This window comes from Amblyomma maculatum, chromosome 1, assembly GCF_055883805.1.
Source record: "Amblyomma maculatum isolate TAMU_Amacu chromosome 1, ASM5588380v1, whole genome shotgun sequence".
Classification (NCBI taxonomy): domain Eukaryota; kingdom Metazoa; phylum Arthropoda; class Arachnida; order Ixodida; family Ixodidae; genus Amblyomma; species Amblyomma maculatum.
Window position 1 is genome coordinate 312187508 of NC_139344.1, and position 23720 is coordinate 312211227.

The 23720-nt window shown below is 44.8% G+C and overlaps 1 protein-coding gene and 1 long non-coding RNA gene across 2 annotated transcripts in view; one reads left to right on the forward strand and one right to left on the reverse strand.

Annotated features, from left to right (window-relative positions):
- Positions 1–480: 480 nt before the first annotated feature.
- Positions 481–19669, reverse strand: LOC146207109 (uncharacterized). Its single transcript, XR_014706573.1, has 4 exons — positions 19345–19669; positions 18891–18995; positions 16851–16962; positions 481–989 (listed from the first exon to the last, which is right to left on the reverse strand). It is a non-coding gene; the product is annotated as an uncharacterized LOC146207109 (long non-coding RNA).
- A 384-nt stretch (positions 19670–20053) lies between these two features.
- Positions 20054–23720, forward strand: part of LOC146207110 (tyrosyl-DNA phosphodiesterase 2-like) — a 49130-nt gene continuing 45463 nt past the window's right edge. Inside the window, exons 1-2 of the mRNA XM_084600471.1 lie at positions 20054–20595; positions 21629–21723. Of these exons, the coding sequence (XP_084456597.1) occupies positions 20458–20595; positions 21629–21723 (233 nt within the window). The 5' untranslated portion in view covers positions 20054–20457. The remainder of the gene's footprint in view (positions 20596–21628; positions 21724–23720) is intronic.

The following is a 23720-nucleotide window of genomic DNA, read 5'->3' on the forward strand; positions in this document are numbered from 1 at the left end:
GCAGTGTCCACCTTTATTTTTTTGGTAAAGTTGTTTTTCTTTTTTAGATAAGAAATGGCTGCGCTATTCCAAGTTTGACATTGTGTCCACTCCTATCTTCGTCCAGGTTGGATCGATAGTATGTATAAATCGATAAATAAAAAATGAAGCTAGTGTGACTCGATGAAAATAATGCTCGGCACTTTCTGCACATAGGAAAGTACAAAACACTAGCCATGCAACAATGACTAGCATCTCACAAGTAGGTTTCCATGGATATTGTGTACGTTTTTATGCAGGGGTGTCTTGCACTTTTTTTTAGGTGAAGAGGATGCGATAGTGTGCAACAGCAAAGAAAAAAAAATGGCAAGAGCATAGCCGAACAGGTTCCTCATCATCATCCTAACCAGCCTGACTACACCCACTGCAGGATAAAAGTCTGCTTTAATTCTCTTGTAAGGAGGAAGATGAGCATGCAGAAGCTCAATGTCGGCAGCCACAGCCAGTTTGCTCAAAGTGGGAGACAAATCATCAAACTGCATGGGAGAAGTCCTAATTAGGCATTAACGCAGATGATGATGATGATGGTGCCATGGTCAGAGAGAAAGTCAAAACCTGAAATGGTGTCACAGCAGCACGACGAGAGAACAAATTCTATGGTACATAATGAGCTGTGAATGGTGGCCCTGGCCGTGCAGGCAGTCAAAGGCGAAAGACACTGCGCATTACGATGTGAGAAGCGAAAGATCAGATAATGTTGTCCACACTTTTATTAGCAAGTGCAGTTTCCTACACATCACAGATACAGTAGCCCCAGTATCAACAAGGAACGGCCCTATATTTGTTGACGTATTCGCAGTTCTTGCCTCAGGCAGTAACTAGGCAGAGATGCAGCAAAGAAACCGAGTGGCATTATGAGGATGGAGGCGAGCAGGTGGTGAGTGGAGGTGTCAAAGTTGTCTGCAGGACAGACGTGGCCAAGGCTCAGGGGCGCGTAAAGGCGGGCACATCTGCAGGTGGCAACAATGACTCACAATGTGACCAGAAACTCTGCACGCATAACAAATAAGAAGGTTGTCATATATGCGCCAGGAGTCCACACAAAGAGGGGACAGTTACGTAGGAATGAAGGTGGCAGGCTACAGTGGAAGGCGGAACGGGATAAACATGTCTGACCAGATCTGACGTTGCCATACATGAGCGTTATTGCAGCAGGAACCTGCAGATGAATGAATGGCAGCACTTCAGTCACTTGCTCTCAAATCAGCCTGAAGGGTCATGGCCAGGCTAGGTGGAGATCCCCAAATGTCCTCAATTAGGAGTAGCTGTTATATCACCTCCCCAATCGCAGTCTTTAAACTGGTCCAGCAGCAAGCTGCTGACGGAACTACGCTGGAAAGTGATTCAAAGTGCACAGAAGGTGGCTGAACCAGAATGCGCTGCTTTGCTCCTGCCAAAGCATGAATATATTGGCAACAGTGATAGGGTTTAGGACAACTGCGTCAGCCTCAATGTTTTTGAGAATGTGCTTTATCTGATCCATCTCTGGCTGGAGACTTCTAGATGTGTACACAGGTTCACAATGTCTTCAGTATAACTGGTGAAGGATCCTTGCAGCTGGGTTTAGGCTCACAAGTACTGTTTGGAACACAGCTTTTGTATGCAAGGGCAGCCAAAGATCTAAGAAAAGGCGCGTTTAAAAGCAGACTAGGTGGTGAAGTTTGCTTTGCGGTTTCTGCTCTACAAACTGGCAATGCCTGTCACGTAAAACACCATGTCGTTCAGCTTCACAGCGTCGTCTCCCTGGTTGTGGACGCTTAACCGCTTGTAAGAGGTAAGCCAATCCTATGTATCTTGGTCATTGAACCCAGTGAAAATGGCCGGGTCCCACTATCGACATCAAGGTCCCTACATACCTATCTTAATGTTTAGCCAGCTGTGGCGACCTAATCCTTGAAAACTTTCGCACACTTCATTTTCTGCTGCCCCTTGCTACACGAAAAAGAACACATAAGGCGATTGACTAGCGCTGGTCAATCATTTTATATGTCCTTCTTCGTCCGCTCTTTATTTTTGCGCTAAATTCTTGACTTCATGAATGATCAACTAGCCCGGCAGCAAGCTACACTTGGGAGGGAACGAATAAGGTTTGCCACATGAGGGACGGTGCACGAATTCAGGATCTCTGAACAGAACAGATATTCAGCTTAAGCGAAAGAAGGCGATCTTAGTCTAGAAGCAATGAGCGATAATTTCAGAGCCATTGATAATGAGTGCATGGCAGAGGTAGGCAGTAGGACAATTAGACAGGCTACCAGTAAACTATCTAAGCAGACGAAATATCTGATTATGAAATGGCAAGGCGCGAAAACCTCCATTACAGCGGTCAGGATAGAACTGGCAGAGATGTTAAAGGTACTCAGTGAACGCAATTTGTTCGACGCAAGGGAGTATATTACGGAGAGAATCGAGCATGCTCTAAAATACAATGCTAGCCTGAAAGAGGTGAAGGGGAAATTAAGTAGGTGAAAATCCGATGTATGCATACCAAGGTAGCCGAGGAGTTCTACACTTAACCAGGCTGATAATGAGATTAGCAATAGTGAAGAGCAATCAGACGTTCCGTCAGTGACAAAGGAAGAGGTTAAGAAAGCTTTAGAAGCTATGAAAAAGGGGAAAGCAGCTGGGGAGGCTCAGGTAACTGCAGATTTGTTGAAGGACGGTGGGGATATTGTGCTTGAAAAATGGCCACCCTGCACATGCAATGTCTGGACATCGTCACCGGAGTTTTGGAAGAATGCTGACATTATTTTAATCCTTAAGAAAGGGGATGCTAAGGACTTGAAAAATTAGACCAATCAACATACTACCTGTTGCGTATACGGAATTTACTAAGTCATTGCTACTACAGTTATATACATATATTGAACTCGAAGTGGATCACGGAATAGTTAGATACATAGGCAATTTCATATATAAGGCAAACCAACAGATGAGGCTCTCTATAACCCAGAAGCATGAATATGGTACATGTATGGCAGTGGTGCGTTGCCTGCCGGCAACACACTGCTCACCAAGGGTGCGGCGATGACCTGCAAGGTGTACACATGCACTGAATGTCACCTGCCACCTAGTGTCGAAAAGGAGAGTACATTGGGAACACTTCCAAATGCCACTTCGCAGGCGCCAGAAATCTTGGCAGGCAGCAGCTGCCATGACTGCACAACCCGGCTCTATGCATGAAAAATGATTGCCGGTGAGCTGTTAAAACAATCCTTTGCAGGGCACGACGCGCAATTCGATGGACATGAACAACGCTGCTAAACTTTAATGTGGGATTTTCAGGGGGATATTTTGAGAGTTCGATATAGGAAAATGATATATGTGCATTTGATATATCCGGGATCAAATACAGAATCAGGACAACCTTAGACTTTAATCAACCAAATGATCAGGCAGGTTTTCGGAAAGGGTACTCTACCATCGATCATATTCATCATGCTATCAACGAGGTGATAGAAGGATGTTCGGGATATAACCAGCCTTTATAAATAGCATTCGTTGATTAGAATAAGCATTTGACTCAGTCGAAACGTCAGCAGTCATTGCCTAAGGGTGTATATGAGCCGTATGTGAAAGTATTGGAGGATATCAACAGTGGCCGCATAGCAACTATAGTCCTCCATAAAGAAAGTAATAAAATTCCCATAAGGAAAGGCACTAGGCAAGCAGACACGATCTCCCCAGTACTATTTGCCACTTGCTTAGAGGAAGTATTCAGAAACCTGGAGTGGGAACAATTATGAATAAGGGCTGATTTAATACATTGCCTTGTTAATTAACTCAGTGGACAAATTACAAAGAATGCTTAATGACCTAGGCAAGCAAAGCAAAAACATAGGCCTAAAAATTAATATGTGGAAGCCTACGGTAATGGTCAATAGCCTCGGATAAGAGCAGCAGTTTACAAAAATTCCGAGAGCACTGTGGAATCTACACTGCAGAAATGCGACAGCCTGAGTGTTGTTGATGCACAAGGTGCATCACATTTGCTCTCATTATCATTACCAACTAATTGCATCGTCATTGTTGATTCCATCACTGTCATTATCACTAATTGCAGCATTATTGTTATCGCTACTATCATCCTCACTGTAGACAAGAAGAATTATGATGTGTTTCACAATTTCGGGCATGGCTTCAGTTTGGTAGAACTGAAAAAGTTTTAACCCGCCGTGTCATGCGAAAGTATGCTGGCACGTTTTATTGTTCATCGTCTTGTTTTGAATGTCCAGGTCGGCAATAAAGAAAAAAAAAAAAAAAAAAAAAAAAAAAAAAAAAAAAAAGAGGGGCATGGCGCAGTAGGTTAAAGCGCTCGGCAGGGGATCCGAGGTATGGAGGTTCGATTCCCGGTGGAGATCGGACTTTCATTTTTCTAGATTTAAGGACAAAGCTTTCAGCGCAAAGGCACGCGGCCAAAGGAAAGAAGAAGAAGGAAGACTATAGGGACGATCACAGCGCAGTGTTTGTCCCTATAGTCTTTTTTTTTTTTTCTTTGGCCACGTGCCTTTGTGCTGAAAACTATGTCCTTAAATATAGAATACCAACTAGCCCAACAACTTACTCTACTGAAGTTCATTTTCCTGATGACGTCATAGGATTGATAGATATGTCTGACCAGACGAACAAACAGCAACAGTATGAGCCATTGAAGGCTTTCGCCTTAATAGGTACAGAGGTGGAAGCAGGCTCGAGCATTTTGGAACAGCTCAGGGAGCAGTGGTAATGCCAGTTTGGAGCACTCAAATTATGCTTTGGAACATGTTTCTAGGGTCAAGCACTTTTAATAATTGCAATTTGTTTCCTGATATACAAAAAAATCCAATTTGATTACTTTTTATTCAAGATTCAATGCTGTACTACCTATGCACGCATATCTCAACATGTAAAGATGTTTAAAGTAACACAGCTGACTAAAAGCTTTTGCCTATTCTGACTTGACAGCTTTAGACATGTCCACGCTCAAGCACCACCACTACCTTGGAATTAAAATAAACAAGCTGCACATCGCCACTTTTTGATTCCGCAGCTGTGCTGATAAATTCCTGGGCACTGCTCAGTAGTACCTTCAGGAAGGATAGATGGCACTGAAGGGTAGCCTTTTCTTCCTTAAGCTTCTTTACTTCATGGTTGTCTCCCAGTGACTCATGTTTTCTTTTAAATAACACTGGGGCTACACGTCGGCAACAGGCTTTCTATGCCTTTCCAACACTCTTGAAAGCATTTCTTGCAATTAACACCGTCCTGGCATCGCCCCCATAATGCTTCAAGTATGCTTTTGTCTGATGTAGACTGGACAGGTTTGTTGTTAACAACGATTCTATAGTGAAGTACACACTCATTTTCACAGCAGAACTGTTGGAACAACTCGTGTAGTTCTTTGTAACCAGAAAAGTTTCCTCAACAGCTCGTGGTAGTCTGTGGCAATTGCTTCGCTCCTTGCCCTCACTTCTCTCACCACCGGCGATTCAAAAGGCTGGGAGAAGTTGCTGTCATGCGCACAAAACATTTTTCTCGCAATTAATTCCTCCCAGTCGTTTGTGACTCGTTTTAGAATAACTTGAGATCAAAATATTTCTTATGCTCGCTTTTCTAGTTTATTAAAATTTTATATGTGTTAGCTAGGCCCAGCCAAGGTGCATTGTACCTCCACCACTAGTGTGCTGCCATCGTTTAAACTATGACGACCCTTATAGACCAGAATACGGAGGGTAAATTGATCGCTGCCATATTGAGGGCGCTATAAGGCTACCTAGAGGTGCTGCAGCGAAATGACTGCTCTCCACTACCAAACGAGGTGGCCATGGCTATTCATAGCGCTTACGCCTTTACGTTTCTTTGAAGTTTTCACAACTTGCTGCTCACAAAATCGTCAAAATTGCATTTCTGCCTCATGGCAAGGCTGTTCTACACATCTCGCAATGGCAGAGGCAAGCACAGCGTCCACAAGTGGAGCGAGTGGTTCGGTTAAGTGCATGGTACCTTTCTATGCGAAAAATACTACGGTTGCGACATTTCTTACCCTCGCGTGGTGTCTGCAAAAATTTGTTGCAGTCCGCACCGCACAAACAGGTGGCATGCCACAAGTGCGAGTAAACCTGATGTCTCCGTTTGCATTTCAGCAAGGAAGTGCCTTTTTTTTTTTAACAGCCATGATAAGCAACGCCAACCAGTCACAAAAATAAGACCTTGCTATCTCCTGTTTGGTTGATGTGCTGCTGATTCATTCTTCAACCCTGCTGGAAAGGAAAAAAAAACAAAAGAGACACCGGGGAATCATCGCCAATGAGAAGCATTCGCTCGCAGTAGCGGCATGCGGTCTGTTTTGTGAGGTGTGGGCTGCGGCAGATTTTTTGCAGTCACCACGCAAAGGTAAAACATATAGCAGACTGCAAAGGTTTTGCTGGTACATGGGACATTACTTGGGGGTGCAAATCAAATCAGAAAAGTCACAGCCATAGCAAGCCTGCATGCAATGGTACCATGCGCTTATAGGAACCACTCACTTCACTTGTGGACACTGTACTTGCCTCTGCCCTCGCAAGATGTAAAGAATAGTCTTGCTGTGAGGCAGAAATTAACTTTTGACAATTTTATCAGCAACCAGTTGTGAAAACTTCAAAAAGAAACATAAAAGCGCAAGAGCTAGACACCCACGGCTGCCTCGTTTGACAATCCAGAGGCATAGTTTCGCTGCGGCAACTATAGATGGTGCTAGAACGCTCTCAAAATGGCAGTGTTCAATTTACCCTCCTTGTTCTGGTCTATAGACCTTTTCGAAAAGTGGTCGTGGGCGCTGCCATATTGAATACTGGGCTGTGCTGCTAGCATAAGAAAAGTTGAGAATTATCTCTCCCAAAGCCGCTCCACAGCCCAGTCAAACCGGTTTCGCCGAGGCTCGTGAAAAGGTCTATAGCACAACATGCCACTGCCCTGCTGCACTTCTCACAGTCACCTAACCAAATTGCATCGAACCGCATTTCTTGTACCTGGCGCAGTTAACGGCCCAATACAATTAATGTTAAGCAAAAATCATGTTTCGCTAAATTTTATGGCAAAATACCAAGGCATCAAAACATCATGGCAAAACATCGTTTTGGAGTTTTGGAACAATATTGTGTTTTGGGGCAGGATGGCGCAGGCAAAGCAGTTTGGAGCAGAATAAAGCAAACGGAGTGAATGGAGCAGTACTTCCACCCTGCAGGTAACAAAGCTCTGGATGTTGTTGGCAAATGTGTCCGCTTAGGACAGGTAGCAACCGCAGATCCGGACCATGAAAGAGCGATAACTACAGGTTTTCCCCCCGAATTTAATCCTAGTGCTAGTGCAAATAATCTGAGCGCTGACTGATATAATCTGCGTGCCATGTAATTTAATTCGAGTGCCAAGCATTTTATTAAAGTGCCAGCATATCTAATTCGAGCGCGAGCTCGAATAATGCCAGCGCCAACTAATTTAATCCGAATGCCAAAGCAATTAATACAAGCGCCGGCAAATTTAATCCGTGTGCCAACCAATTTAATCCATATGTGGAAAATGAATGCAATACAGGGCTCCAAAGCACGAAACATGAATTCCAGAAATAAATCAAAATTGAGATCATCTTTCAGACAATGCGCCGAATCAGCAAAGTGTCAACGTATAGGATAGCCTTCATCAGTATTATGACAAACATTGCCTTGATGCAAGTGTTTTAAACCTAATGTCTCCCAGAAAATAAAACTGCATTTTAAAGACGGCCGCTTCTGTGCTTTTACAAGCCTGTAGTTTCCTACGCCGCTACAATTACAGCCCAGGCAAATTAAGCACTGCTGTTTGGGTTAAAAGCTCTGCTGTACATAGTTTCAGCCACTTTGCCATGTCAGAGCCAGACTAAATGCAACGGCACGCGCTCTCTCTTTCCGTGGTAGTGGCCGTGTAAAATTGAGAAAGCGGTAAAATGAGATATGTTTCTCTGGCTCCATGTCTTCGCGCCTGAACCAACTCTGCTTTACACTAATCCTTCTTTTCTGCTAGTAGTGTTGAATCATTATTAGAAACACAAATACATTTCTGCACCGGTTGCCATTTCACAAAAACAGCAGGCTGTTGTGTGAAGGCCGAAATGCCATCAGCATGCAGATTCAGTGCATATGACAACCCATAATAAGCAGTGCTTAACCAGCCAATTAGAAGATGACAGTCATATTTATTCACTTGTCATGCGTCTAAACTAAAAGCTGCAAGAGGCGTGTCATAAACTGCCGTTTTTCAGCTGCGCGTGGTCCTTGGTTTTTGCAAGATACAAGAACAAAGCAAAATAGTGCATGCAGATGTGACGCTTAAGCGTCGCATGGTCTGCAAAGTGATCTCAATTTCGATTTATTTCTGGAATTCATGCTTCGTGCTTTAGAGCCCTCTACCGCATTTATTTTCCACATATGAATTAAATCCGCTGGCGCTTGTAGTAATTGCGTTGGCAGTCTGATTCAATTGTTTGGCGCTGTCATCATTCGAGTTGGTGTTCGGATTAAATACACTGCCGCTTTTATTAAATGCTTGGCACTAAAATTAAATTACACGGTGCGCAGATTGTATCAGTTGGCGCTCACATTATTTCCGCTGGCACTAGGATTAAATTCAGAAGGAAAACCTGTAGAACAAGTCTAGCATGGAGCGCATTTGGCAAGTTCTTGCAGGCCATGACTAGCAGCTTACCGGTATACCTCAAGAAAACGGTAAACAACAGTTGCATCTTACGAGTACTCATCTATGGGGCTCAAATGTGAAGGCTAATTAAAGGGGTTATACTTAAGTTTAAGTAGATGCATAGAGCTGAGGAATGGAAAATGGTAAGTGTAGTCTAGAGATAGGAAGTATGCAGAGTGGGTCCAAGAAATCAACTCTAAATAATGGCATTCTAGTAGAAATCAAGAAGAAATGGTCACAAGCAGGACATGTATTGCAAAGAGAGGATAACCGATGGTCGCTAAGAGCAACAAATTGAATTCCAAGTGAAGGAAAGCGTGGCAGGGGGCGGCAGAAAGTCAGGTGGGTGGACAAGGTTAGTAAGTTTTCAGGGGTCAAGTGGGTGCAGCTAGCACAAGACCGGGTTAACTGAAGGATTACGAGAGAAGCCTTCGTTCTGCAGTGGGTATAGTCCAGCTAACGATGATGATGATGATGAGCTATGGACAAAGAAAAACCGTATGGCAACAAAGGGCTCCTTCATCACATAAAAAACTGAATTAAAAAAAAATCTTCCCACCAGTTGAACCAGACTTGCAATGACCTCATTAAAATGGCCAGTTTGCCGCCACTCTGAAATTAATGGCCGAGCAGCATAACTTTTGGGATCTGCACTCGCAAAATCAATACTGACATATACATTTCACTTGAGAAATCTGTCGCCAACGGTGACACCAGCATTTCATCTCTCCTCTTGAGTATACTCGTAACTCCCTGCCACTAAAAAGAAATATTGCTGACAAGTCGTATTGTCTACGAAGAGGCTTCACAAATTCATAAAACATTTAGCGTAAATATATGTGCGGCTCCAACGCCTCAATTCGTCTTTTAATTAAACTGGACATGCTCTTTTCTCTCTGTCTGAGCACGTGGAGGCGTGGAGGGGCAGCTGAACTGTGCATGTGCAAAGGTTATCGCGGCACGAGACTTGTGCTTGACGCGGCAGAAAGTGTAGATAAAGGGACAGAATGGAAGAATCGGGGGAGTCTGGCGGGAGCCCTGCTTGGGGAGCGATCACGTTGTTAGCTGTTGGCGAGCAGCCCGAAGCATCCTGATGTAATGGACTGTGGAGCAGAGCAATACCAGGATGAAGACGGAAGCGACGCCTCCTGAGCTGGTTTTTTGCTTGAGTTGCAGCCAGACGAGGAGCAATGGATTTCGTACTGCTCGGAGCCCCTTTTGCCATGTCACATAGGCCATCTTTACACCCCACTATGTTTCGTCTTGCCATGTAAAAGCACTGGCCCCTTAATTTTGTAGCAAAGCATTGTCCTGTCACGAGTCTCGACCACATGCTTCGCATTGCAGCAGCGTGCAGTGTTGTATCTTTGCAAAGTGCTTCTCTGCTGACCCGGAAATAAACTGGCATTTTTATCATCATCATCAGCCAGACTATACCCACTGCAGGGTGAAAGCCTCTCTCATATTTCACCAATTGGTATTTTGGAGCAGAATAGAATTCATGTGAATTTGTGACTAGTAGTCGGGCGAGGCCCTGACTCGCGGACCCATTCTTTAGAAGGCGAGGCCTACAAATAGATTAGGTATTTTTAGACCTGCATCATTATCATCACCACGTCGCTTTGTTGCTTCAGCAGCGAGTCATGGCGAGTCAGTGTGCCAGGTTCATCCATGCTATGAAAATGTTGATGAATTCTGAATCAACAGTTCCTGAATTCCTGACCAAACCAAACCGAATTCTGAATCAGGTGAAAGTAACACAGATGAAAAAAGAACCTGGAAGGAAGTGAGGAGCAGTCACAAAAAAAAAAAAAAAACTTGGCAGTGAAAGGGTTAATAACAGTGCGCTCTTTGTGATTAGGGTCATCGGCTCTACCTCGTCCATCCATCCCAGAGGTCTTTCATCCTGCCATTTTCCATTCACTTCACGACATCTGCCATCTCAGCATCAGAGCCACATAGTGCCTCATTACCCAGCGGTGCGTCTGGCCAAACATTAGACGTTCGCCAGTGGGCCCGCTCGTGTTTTGCTTGCCAGTCCGTCAAAATGACTCACTATACAAAGACTCCTCCCCAGTCTTTCCTGCCATCTGGTTGTTGCTTTGACCACGTTCACCTTGACTTGGTTGGACCACCACCTCCATCTAATGGCTGCCGGCACATTCTGATGATGACTGACCGCTTCACTCGTTAGCTCGAAGCAGTGCCCACTCTGGACATTACTGCGCAAACAGTTGCCAAAGCCTTCGTTTCAGCATGGATTTCCAACTTTGGCTGTTACCACGGATCGTGGCCGCCAGTTTGAATGCATCCTCTTCACTTCCCTTACCAGTCTGCTCGGCACTAAACAATGCCGCACCACAGCATACCATCCTTATGCTAACGGCATGGTTGAGAAGCTCCATCGTCAGCTCAAGACTGCCCTCATTGCTCGCCTAGATCGCGAGCACTGGGCTGGTCACCTTCCTATGGTGTTTCTTGGCCTACGCACCGTTTTTCGTCGCGACCTTGGCTGTTTGGTGGCCGAAGTCATCTCGGAGACTTGTTCGTTCCTTCGGCTTCCTCGTCCCAGCCCCTGCAGTACTTTTAACGCCTTTGGGACTGCATTCAACACCTAAACCCAGTCCCACCTCTATCATCTGACCGTCAGATCTTTGTGCACCCAGATCTTGCGTCCTCGAGGCATGTTTTTCTAAGGCGAGACACTGTAAAGGCGCCTCTTAGCCCCCCCTATGATGGCCCGTACCATGTCCTCAACAAGACTACAAAGTCTGCGACTATCCTGCTGGATGGTCGTGAGAGGTAGTCTCCCTGGATCGCCTTAAACCCAAATATATGGAGACACCTCCCCAGGAGCTCCCCTCGGATGTTGCTGGCTTATCTGTCGACATGCCTGCCGCTGAGGCACCCTCATCCCTGCCCCGTTGGCGCGTACATTTCGCCGCTCCGTTTGGTCGGGGGGCCCTGTAGCGCACAGCGCCGCTGTAAAGCGGAGGCGCTAAGATCGGCGTTCACAGCCTAGCAAGCACGGCACAGGCTGCTCGGTTCGAGAGGCCTGCCACGCTGGTCCTCTTGTTCTGGTGCTCCGCTGCAACGCCGTAAATTCCTTACATGCTCTTCACTGCAGGACACTTCCTGCCGGCTGCAAATATACACAGAACCAGCACTCCACTGCTTCAATACAATGCTGCTTTAGGCTTGGGCACTGCCAGCTTCGACAATAAAGGAATCTGCTGAAGGCCACGGACACAAAGAAAAATTTAAATGAAGCTGTAGTACAGCAGAAGGATCAGAATTCCCGCAAAGTAATTTGAGATGCGGATCAAAAAGCTGCAAAGAAGACTGTTCTTTGCCCGCAGCTGCGAGGAGGGCTATCAAATGCAGGTGCCATATTCGGTTTGAGGTCGAGCACAGAGACTGGCATTCAACAAAAACAGTATGGAGCTCCTATCGGGATGGAGTCTGATGCCGATTTACGACCTACGGGAAGTCGGCGCAGCCGTGGGCGAGCAGTGCACCACGGGCGTACTGGCGGCCCATGACCGGTAAGCGAGCCATGATAATTCGCCCCCTTGTGTTTCCTCGTGACTGCGGCGACGAGGATTTCAACAGAACGAGTCGGATGTACGGCCTGCATGCGGGGCCCGTTCGGCATAGAGGGTGGCCTGCCTCACTTTGGCAGCGGCACCAGGAGCAGAGCCCAACAACCCAAGTCCCGACCCCTGCCCTGATTCCTGTATTACATGGGCCTGCTGAAGGACCAGCCGTGCGACTCCCAAGGGGAAAACGGCACCCAGGTGGAGGTCATGATTAAGGGAGGAGGGTGTGGGAATTTAAGATTACCCACGCTTGCACGACACGGCTCTGTCTGCCTCACGGGGATACCTCATCTCTCTCCTTCCCCTGAAGCAGTGGCGGAGAGGGCAGGGGCGAGAGACCTGGCGTAGCGTGCCGGGCGGCCCCTCCTTCCCCCTACCCTCTAATATCGATGTACAGCATCTCATCGGGGGGAGGCGACGCCGCGACGCCAGAGCCCGCGGATGCTGCTATGACCAAGGATAAAAATTGGGCACTCCCAATAAACAGCCCGGCCCGGTGGCTGTGCCTCAGTGTTTCGTTCTTACCTGCCACGGATGTGGTCAGAGCTAGCGGCGGGGCGTTCCGTTCTGAGCACAGAGCCCGAGTCCCGTGAGAACCCCCACAAGGTGTTGTTACATGTCTCCTTGACGTCAGCTCCAGCATCCATTGCAGTGAAGAGCAAGCACAGAGCAACGCCAGGGTTCAAAGCGATCGCTGAATGGAAATGTTTTTTTTTTTTCATCTAAAGCACAAATTAGATTAAGCTCTAAAAAATCATTGAATGGTACTGTGTCATGCAATATATATATATATATATATATATATATATATATATATATATATATATATATATATATATATATATATTACCCCGCACCTCCACCAAGTGTTAAGTGGGGATCCAGGCACTGGTAGCGGGCACTGGTAGCGAGAAGAACCGGAGCGGTGGTGGCTTAACTTTTGAGTCAGGTGGTCCGCAAAAGCACTTCCTCTTCCTCCTTCTCGGCTATCTGTCCGCTTAATCAGAACTTCTTCTTTACAATACACATATATAACTGCAAAAAATTTGCACATTTAAAGCTGACAGTGCCCAGGCCTAAAGCACCATTGCACTCAAGCAGTGGACTGCTTGTTCGCAGCCAGCAGAAAGTGGGCTGCTGCGATGAGCAGGCACAGAGCAACACCGTGGTTGCCTGCAAAGGCTCAACTTGAGAAATTATTTTCTCACTTAAAAGCACCCTGATTAAACTTTCAGTATTAAATGGCAATGAATGGCTCTGTGCAAACTAGTATTTTTCATATCTTTAATAGGGCCACTTCATTACATAACTGACGGAGGAATAAACCTCAAACCTCAATAAGGTAATTTTCTCTGATTTAGAATACTTTTGCAGGTGCACCTTACATTGTTTGATCTCTTTTATAATGTTTTTGCAGGTGCAGCTTAAGTTATTTGATCTCTTTTATAGGCTTTTTGTCTTCTAAAAAAGTTGGAGAAATAGATTGAGTACTATAATAGTAATAATTGGTTTACAGGAAAGGAAAAGTTTTCCCGTGGACACCTGAATCACGCTACAAGGGAAGGAAGATGGGAGCGAAAGCGGAAAGAGAGGCCCCATAGTGGAGGGCTACGGAGTAATTTTGACCACCTGGGGACCTTTAACATGCATTGACATCGCACAGCACACAGATGCCTCTCCGCTTTGCATCCATCGAAACGCAGCTGCCGGCAGTCAGATTCGAACCCAGGCACTCTAGTCTAGTGCCTAGACCATAAGAATATAAAATTTGACAAACATTTCAAAATTTCAGCTTTTTGTACCATATTTTATGATGTATATTTGAACAAATATAAGGCAGAGTTTGTTTATTTCCTGCACATCAAAAGAACAATGCATTTTATTAATATGAAAATTTTTGTTTATAGTGATGCATCAAAAAGTTAATTTTTTTACAAATTTATCTGTGTGACTAGGTTTTGCTATTACTTGCAAGCTTAAAGGAGTATAGACCACCTTCACTCTGGCTACGTCATGAAGATGCGGTGGCGCTGTCGTAATTACAGACTTTCGCGTGGTAAGAAAAACAATGCTTCAGTTGCTTTCGCCTATTGTGATTGTGCGATGGTTTGCTGCAGCCGAAAAAATAATAAAACAAAGCACCATGCTGACTAGTTGCATCACCGTGGCACGTGCTGGAAGGCAAAGAACGCAAAGTTTAGTAAGCTTGCACAGGTTTCTTATGGGCGAAGGTCGCCGTAAACAGTGGGCCATCGCAGTGTGGCGCGAAGGCTGGATACCGACACCTTTACGCCAGAGCGGTTATGGGCTCAAAGGCCATGAATAACTCGAGTTTGGCCTTCTTTATGACGCGTAATGGTATTTTGTGAGTGCACGTAAAATGTTGACGAGGCAGCCAGTATATTAATGCGTAGACCTGTTTATAATGTAAGCAATTCCTGAAGCAAATTTTTTTTTCACTTTCTAGTTGTATGTATTATGTGCATAGTGAGCTGCTGCGCATGCGATCAGTATTGCACTCCTCCGTGGTTATATTGTATGGCTAACATTAGCTTTGTTCACCTCAAATTATTTTAAATTTTGTGATGAAATGTGCGTGTGCTGACAGCCACTGATTTGCTCAATTGGAGATGAATTTTATTATACCGAGGGGTTTGAGTGGTATTCACTGCAGCTAATTTTGAATGCGAGTTGTGGGGTTGAGCGTCCCGAGTGACATATGGGCCCCTGTTTCAGATTTTGAAGATCTTTACATCAACTACGTACTGCATGGCACACTGTCGCATTCAGAGTTTATCCTACATAGAAACGTGGTCACGGCGGCCAGGACTGAACTGGGTAGCCCTAACTGCGGAACCAGCATGTGGACGCTGCAGCTTGTAATGCAAGCTAAAAGCTTGAATACCCATGAAGAAATTATAAACGCTGACGCCAATAACCTTCCACGAACAGAACAGATAGGCGTGCAGCGTGGTGATTTAAAGGAATAATGCAAGGATAAGCAAACCTGTACGGTGCCAAGGCACAGTGCCCTTGCTACTGTTGCCATGCTTACCAACAACGCTCATTTGATGCTCGGTATGAAGAATCATCCGAGAATGCAATGATGTTTTGAGCGGAATACTTCCTACCTGGTTTGCGTGTGCTGTTTACGAGCGAGAAAAATCACATTCCACTTACCCGACTGAAAGTTGTTGTATGCACCCAAAGCTTTGCAATTCTCGACGCATTCCGCGGCTAATGTGCTGGGCAAATAGCAAATAGATATCAATCAACGCTACTCATTTTCAAGGCAGCAACAACTTCGCTCGTGCGCTTTGAATCCACTCTTGGTCTGGTACGGTGTGCAGGACAAGGTGATGCATGTTGTGTACGTGAAGTTTTTCCAAGTATTGCTTTTGTACTCACACAGCGCGTGGGTATTTTATCTGCCAAAAAGGTGCCTGCATATCACAATAACACGCTCTTGGCAAGTATGGCCACAGCAGTGGTGTGGCACCACAGTGCCGCTCCCGTGCTTTCCGCCTGCTCTGGGGCCATAGACGACTGCCATGCCACTTTGATTGCTTTGTTTGTTTTAAACATGGCGGAGACCTATAGACACCTAATTTTTGGGTTTGTGTTTAATTAGCTGTAATGATGTGCAAGGTATTACTGTACAGAAAGCACCAGGTGATATCCACCTATGACCGCTAAACAATTTATCATTGAATTTCTTTCCTCATCCGTTTCGGTTTCAAAAGCTGTGTGATGGCTGTGACGCCAAAGTTAAGTCTAGGTCACGTGACGAGTGAAAAAAAATTGTGATATCCTGTGATGTTTAAATTCACTGCAACGCTGAAGCCAGCCTGCCTCAAGAACAGGAATCGCGAAGAGCTGGAGATTATACTGCGGCTTTTTCATGCTGTGCATGGCTTGGACTTGATTGTGATGTCACAGCCATCTCTCAGCTGTTGAAACCGAAATTGGCGAGAAAAGAAAATTGAACTGAAAAGTATTTAGCAGTCGTAGGCAAAAACCACTTGGCGATCCGTATACAGGAATGTCTAACAAAAATGCCACCAAAATTTGGCGTCTGTACTCCTTTAAGATGGTGGTCACGGGCAGAAAATATTTTTTCGCCAAAAACAAGCTGGGATAATATTCTTCATAGCAATACAATTTGCTATGATTTTTTAAAAAGAAATTGAGGATGGTCAAGCCCACAACCTGTATCAGTTGGTGTGGAATGAAACCAGCACCTTTACCTTAGCAGATCATGCTAGCCATAACAGCCTAGCATTATCCTTGATGCATTAGCATGACAGGAAAAAAAAAAACAAAACAGTGGTAGCATACCATATATACACCATTACAAAATCGAAGAACTTGAAGGTAAGCTGTCTAAAAATTGTAAAAACATTTTTTTTTTTTTTGTGGAACTGCAGCAGCATCACACTTTGTACCAAAAAAAAATTGCCTTGACAAGCACTGGACCATATATATGCTGGTCTGCAAATATTAAACGCCTTTGCCCACACGTACCAGCCACAGCTATCCGATGGAAACTAAGGCAGAATCAAAAGCACAGAAGAAAGCCCCAGGTTGCCTCCAAAGGATCCCTGTTTCAGCACACGCACCAAAGACAGGGAAGGACCTGGAAATCAGAACAATGTAATAAATGCCCACTCCTGGGAAAGGTAAGATGTGAAGGATTTTGTTACAACACAGAAAGTATAATGAATGAAAGTATGAATTCCGCAATTCATGGCAGTTGGTTGTGTCTACTATCTTTGCAAACATTTGTCGTCACTTCAAGTAAAGGATCCATTTCTCGTTCCTAATTCTGAGGCAGTTGCTGATTTACTCCAAAATGAGAGCTTGGTATACAGTGCTGGTTTTAGCGTAGATGTGGTTGATTTGTATAATCTCTTCCACACTCTCAACTCATCCAGTATGTTCAGCAATGTATTACGGAGGACAATGATGAATGCTGGTTCCAAAATGAGTGTGGAACCTTAACCGGATCCTTTTTGGAAATGTTATCTTACTACCTGAGTAACACGTTTTTTGAGTGAGATGGTAGACTTTATACGCAAAAATCTGGTGTTTGCATAGGTGCCAAGATAGCTCCCATCCTCAGCGACATTTATCTAAGCAGGGTTGATATGAAAGTTGAGAATGATTTAGCCAGTTGTTGCATGCACATTTTCCGTTTCGTGGAGGATTTTCTGGTGCTAGCTAGCTCTGTGAATCCTGAATTTGTGTCAAATGTTCTTCATGTTTTTGCACGTAATGGGTCGGGACTAAGGCTCACGCATGAAGTCTCCCAAGAAACAGCCTTACAATTTCTCGATTTAAAGTTGTCTTTCCAACCCCACCATGTCTGTTGGCAGTATTCACCTAGGAGTGAAAAGCCCCTTCTGAATTACAGGTCCTTTCATTCAAAGCTCGTAAAAAGTAGTATTGTTACGGGATGCTTAGGCATGGCAGTGAAGAAATCTTGTCATCATAAAATGATGTCCAGTCTCTTAACTCAGGCGGACAAATGCAGGGAAGCTGGTTTCCTGAACTCAGTTCTCGTCTCGAGAGCAGACAAAGTCCTCTGCGCACTAAAATTGTTTTAAGCATGTGAGGGCGGGAAAGGTGTTCGGAGGAAGGAAGAAGAAAGGTATGTAGTAGTCATGCCATATGTACACATGCTGTTGCACCGAATTAAAAGAGTAGGAAGCAAGCATAATGTAAACGTTCTGTTTCCTTCTCCTAACAAACTAGAAAGAGTGGGAGCCGCGGTTCAAAGAATGCACGAGGGGGCAGAAGAAATGTGTGCAACATAAATCATGAAAATAGATATGTTCCTTGTAAGACTGGCATAGTATATCAAATCCCTCTGGCCTTACCTACATAGGCCAGACTGTGCAATGCATTAAAGTGCGGCTCATGGAGCACGCTAATTCGCTGAAAAAGAAAGAAGCTAACCTAGCGAAGCACTGATCCATGTGCGAATGCACGTCATTTTTTGATGACAGTGATGTTTTGTTCGTTCATTCTTACCAGTGTACTAGAGAAGTAGCCAAAGCTTTTCACATCAGAAAAAGTAAAGGGTGCGTGAGTACGCCTTTTGTCACATTATCTCCTCGGGAAATGAATATGCTGCACAGTGGGCGGCAGTTCTGCCGATGCACTCGTGCTTTTAAATGCTTTTTTTTCTTTTTACCAAAACTTGAGGTCGTTGACGTTGCGCATGTGCGCTGTTTCTCTGTGTGCGTATATATGATGTGATTCTTCCCAATAAAAAAAATCAGCTGTAAGTTCAGCGCTATTCGTGTGTCTCGTTTCGTTTATTTCTTGGTCTCTGTATTTTTTTCGCTGTTGGGCCACCATTAATTTCGATACTCCCCCGCTTTTTATTGCTTTGGCTGTGGCGGTGCTGATCGAAATTCATGCCCTGGCCACATCAAAGTCATGCTGTGGACTATCTTCATAAATAAGGTGAGTTTGATTACATATATCAGCACCCTTGTGGAGCAACCGGTTTTTGCCAGCACATATTTTTACAAGCGGGTGCACTCAAGTGCTACTCACCTTTTCATGAGGCACAAGGCATACCATCGGGAGAGGCCATGAGCAGAAGCTGCGACGAAGCCAAGATCTCACAATCGCCGTGCATCAAGATTATTTCGGTACATACTGAAAGGAAACAGAAATGGTTGCTCTTGCTGGGACAGGGCTAGCCGGGGCCAAACGGAGGCGTATTCGAAAATGAACTACAAAAGGAAAGCCCTTTCGTGCGAGCCGCCGGGACTGCTTTTAAGCGCACGAAAAAGGGCTCCTTAGTTCCTCTACACTTCACTTGAAGTCACTGATAAATAGACTCATAGCAAGATTACAAAAAAATAATTGAGATCGCTAAACAATAGAGCGTCGATGCAGAAAAAAAATTCCAAACAATTTGTAACGAGAGGGCAGCGGTGCAATGGGTTGGCGAGGCAAGTACGGAATGCAACACGTGCTTTGCGCTGTATTTCGCAGTACTCACGAAAGTTTGGAGAAAGCAGCAGGGATGCGTGCCACCCAATCTAATTTGCAGAATCCATTCCAGTCCGGTCATTCTGAAACAACGCGGCGCGAACAAGCCTCCCGCTTGCTTGTACCACTGCGCGCCAAAATTGAAAAGGGAGAAAAAAAAAAAAAAGGCGCCTGCGGCTGCGGAGGCGGCGATAAAAAAAAAGCGTCTGGGTTCGAGAGTACACGCAAGCAAAAAACAACAATAGGCAATTTATTACGTCACATCCGCCAGACTACAAACAAATCCTCCTCGCCTACCTTCTTTCTTTTCGCGCATGCGCAGCTTATCAAGATCGCGCGGTGGCGACCGGCAGGTGGGTCCGTCGGAAGAACCCTACCGATCGGGTCCGTCCGCCGTACCTCTGAAAAATATTTCCCGGATCCGTCCGTCGTATCCCGAAGAAAAACGCACCGGATCCGTCGGACGTACCTTTAAGACCATTGATCGGGTCCGTCCGACGTACCTTTAGCCACAGCCATTTTATTTTCGATTGCATTGCTGAAAGAAGAGGGTACATGGCCTCACTCATTGCAGAGGAGCGCTGCGGTCGCTTTGCGATCAACTGACGCCGGACCCAACCGGACCGGCGGGACCGGCGATCATTTTGGCATGCTTTTGGCCAGTGCCTCCTTCAGCCAGGAGGCACTGTTTTGGTCCACTTTACACTGCTCAGTTTTCCAACTATCTCTATCTAATGGCGTCTTCGGCTGACGGCACTCGTGGAACACTGTTGTAGTGCCTGACAAACGAACACCTCCACAATCGCAACATTTCGCAGCATGCGCCGGTGTCTCTAGTTAGCACCAGCGCACTAGCTCTACACACCATTTGTAGAAACGTAGGATAGCCTCCGAGACATAAGAGTCTCAGAGGTTAGAAAACTACACGAGTCCCATCAGCCGAAGATAAGAACTGTGCGTCGCAGCCCCTTCAGGCTTATCAAAGCCAATCCGAGCCAATCTAAGCAGCTGTTTTTTCATTGGTTATTTTACGTTTGTACTGTTTGGCTGTTCGTCTCAAAAAGCGCGGTATGGCTTTGCGAAGCGTGGTCTTTTGCGGTTAAGTTCTTTTGTTATTTCGACCATGAGCAGCTCCGACACTGATGACGATATACCTGATGGCAAAGTATGCCAGCAGCTATGCGAAGAATTTGCTGCTGTAACACAAACGGACACTGCTTGCGCGCAGTTTTACCTTCAGGACAGGTCGTGGAACCTCGAGGTAAGCAGTGGACGAAGCATACTGCTTCGAGCTCATTTTGATTATTCTAACTCCGAGGGGACCGTAAGTTGTTCGAATTAGGCGGAATTGTAATTGGGGAAGGTCCCGTCGCAATCATGTCAATATTAGCAGGAGAAAAGACATTTGCTTTCAGTGGTAGTTTTTTTTCTGCCAAACGTTTGCATTAATTTTGGGGTGTAACTTCGCAGGGTCCTATATGGCACACCTTTCTTGTTATCCGGGGATTGCATGCTTAGAAACTAAACCTTCATTTATTGCCTCCACAACACTTTTCTTGAACCAGGGAATGTAAAGTGTTGCATTGTTCGATGTTCCAATCGTTATTACGGACAAATTTGGTGTACCGTTCGTCTTACTCCAGGATTCCAATATCTGAAATAATTTCTTATATTATAACGTCGTTGGATTCGCTCCGCGCTGCTTATTGATCTTTTTCATTATTTTTAAACTAAACTGTGAAAGCATGCCCGATAGATAGCCGCTGTTGAACGGAGGTGTTGCTGCCACACTTTGTCCTACCAACTTCACGAAGAGCCGCAGGCGTTGCTGTTTCATTGAATTGTGGTTTTTCGATTGGCAGAGCCACTACGTGCTGTGGGGTGCACCGTACGGGTTGGGTGTGGACTTCTCTTGACCCGACAGCGATTCTTAACGGCACAAGTGTGGTTTTGCTTCGGCTGTTTTGCGTCTCGCCACATTCGAAACGCTACCGCGACGATTCGTGCTGAAACAAGCCATCGAATTTCAGACGAAGACAGACAAGAGCAGCACGCACCAGCGTTGATTCTGGCAAACTTTTAGCGCAGAAAAAACGGACATGTGTATTGCTGAAGTCTAAATAAAATTTCAAGAGCAGCTCGGTATGGTCATGTCATCACACATTTATTTAATTAAGCACAAAGCTACGGCCCTGCTTGCTTCTACTGCGAATTGCGAGCAGCGCATTTCGTATTACGAATTTTCGTCGTGTTAATTAGTCTCTCTGAAATATGAGGTGCCCTTTTTCTTTCAGAGGTCCATCAATGACTTTTTTGAAGACAGGAAGAACAAAGGTGCCGTCAGAGTATCGGGAGATGACAACCGTGCCGATGTGGTCCTCGTTGTGGAGTAAGTTTTGTTTACTGTGTATGGATACTTTTGGTGGTGTGAGCAAAAACAAGCTAGGGGTAATGTTAAAATTAATGCAGGTGCATATCATATTACTCTAACTGTAATTGGAAAGGTATTTTTTGAATATTTCTCTAGCAGTACTTATGGCCACTTAGAATTACAGTGCTTTGAAAAATGATTGCATTGCAATACTTCATCCACACATAAGCTATATGCAAACTACATTAGTGAGAAGAGAAAAGTGCAGGAAGTATCATTTTTCATCTGGTGGGAGTACACTGTCAATGCCACATATAAGTGAAGTCTTTTTATTGAATTGTTTCAAGATGGCATATGATGCTGTTTGATGTAATCCTTCTATAGGATAGTTAATATACCATCTTCGCATAGCAATATCTATTTGCCACAAGTTGGGAAATTTAGTTATATACTGCTAATGGTTAGATACGTACCAGTGTAGAATGCTGATTTTGACTATTTTGTGCATTGTGCCATAATAAAGCACTGCCATATGTGGCTAATATTTGCTGCTTATGAAAGTGCAGGATCCTCTCCGGCTATGTTTTTGTTGTACAGTGACAGCTGTTCCTGTGTCACGGTGATAGCAATCCATAGGAAGGATGGTGAAAGTAGAGAAATATGCAGTCTGTCTCATTTTATTTCCCATTCCCGGGTAGTATTAGTAGGAGTGGAAAACACGTACACAGTGAACTGATAATGATATCCCCCAGCTGCCGCTGAATATCTCCTTGCAGTGTGGTAATCTTCCAGTGAGCTTCTTTGTTTGTTGCGTTCTTGAAGCTTTTCATCCGTCATGAATTTCTCTCGCATAGCCACAACAAAGTTAGATAAAAAAGTGTCATATTAGTTTTGTCGCCTTGTTGAGTTACAGATTGTTAAAGCTGTGAAGAAATCGGCCCCTGAGAATGGGTCGCAACAATATGAAAGAACTGATTCTACAGAAAACATCATCATCATCATCAGCTGGACTATCCCCTCTGCAGTGCGATGGCCTCTCCATTTTCCTCCAGTGTTACTGGTCCTGTGCTAGCAGCATCCGCTTGACCCCTGCAAATTTCTTAATCTCATCCACCCACCCAATTTTTTGTCGCCCCAGCTACGCCTACCTTCCCTTGGAAACCAGTTGGTTACTCTTAGAGACCTTCGGTTATCCTCTTTTCGAACTACATGCCCTGCCAATGCCCATTTCTTCTTGATTTTCATTAAAATGTCATTAAATCGAGTTATTTATCTGACGCACACTGCACACTTCCTATCTCTTAACATTACGCCTGCCATTTTTCGTTCCATGGCCCTCTGCGTTGTCCTCAACTTAAGTAGAACTCTTTTCGTATGTTTCAGCCCCATATGTCAGTATCGGTAGGACGCAACTGTTATACACTTTCTTATTAAGTGATACTGTTAAGCTGCTAGTCATAATGTTTGAATACCTTCCATATGCACTCCATCCCAATTTCATTCTTGTACTTATTTCCCTTTCATGGTCAGGGTCTGTGGTCACTGCCTGTCCTAAGTAGGAATATTTGTCTACCACTTCTAACGCTTCGCTACCTATATTAAACTGCTGTTTCTTTCCCAGGTTGTTCAGCATTACCTTAGTCTCCCGCATATTAATCCTTAGGCCTACCTTTCTGCTTCTCCTGTCTGGATCATTTATCGTTAGTTGCAGTTGGCCCCCTGAGTTATTTAATAAGGCAATGTCATTAGCAAATCGCTGATTACTGAGGTATTCTCCAACGACCCTGATGCCTAACTGCTCCCATTCCATGTCTTTCAATGCTCTCTAAGCAAGCTGTAAATAGCACTGGGGAGATCGTGTCTCCTTGTCTAACACTGTTCTTAATTGGAATTTTTCGCTTTCTTTATGCAGAACTATGGTTGCTGTGCAGCCACTATAAATATCTTCCATTATTTTCACGTATGGCTCACCTACACCCTGATCTCACAATGCCTGCATAACCGCTGATGTTTCG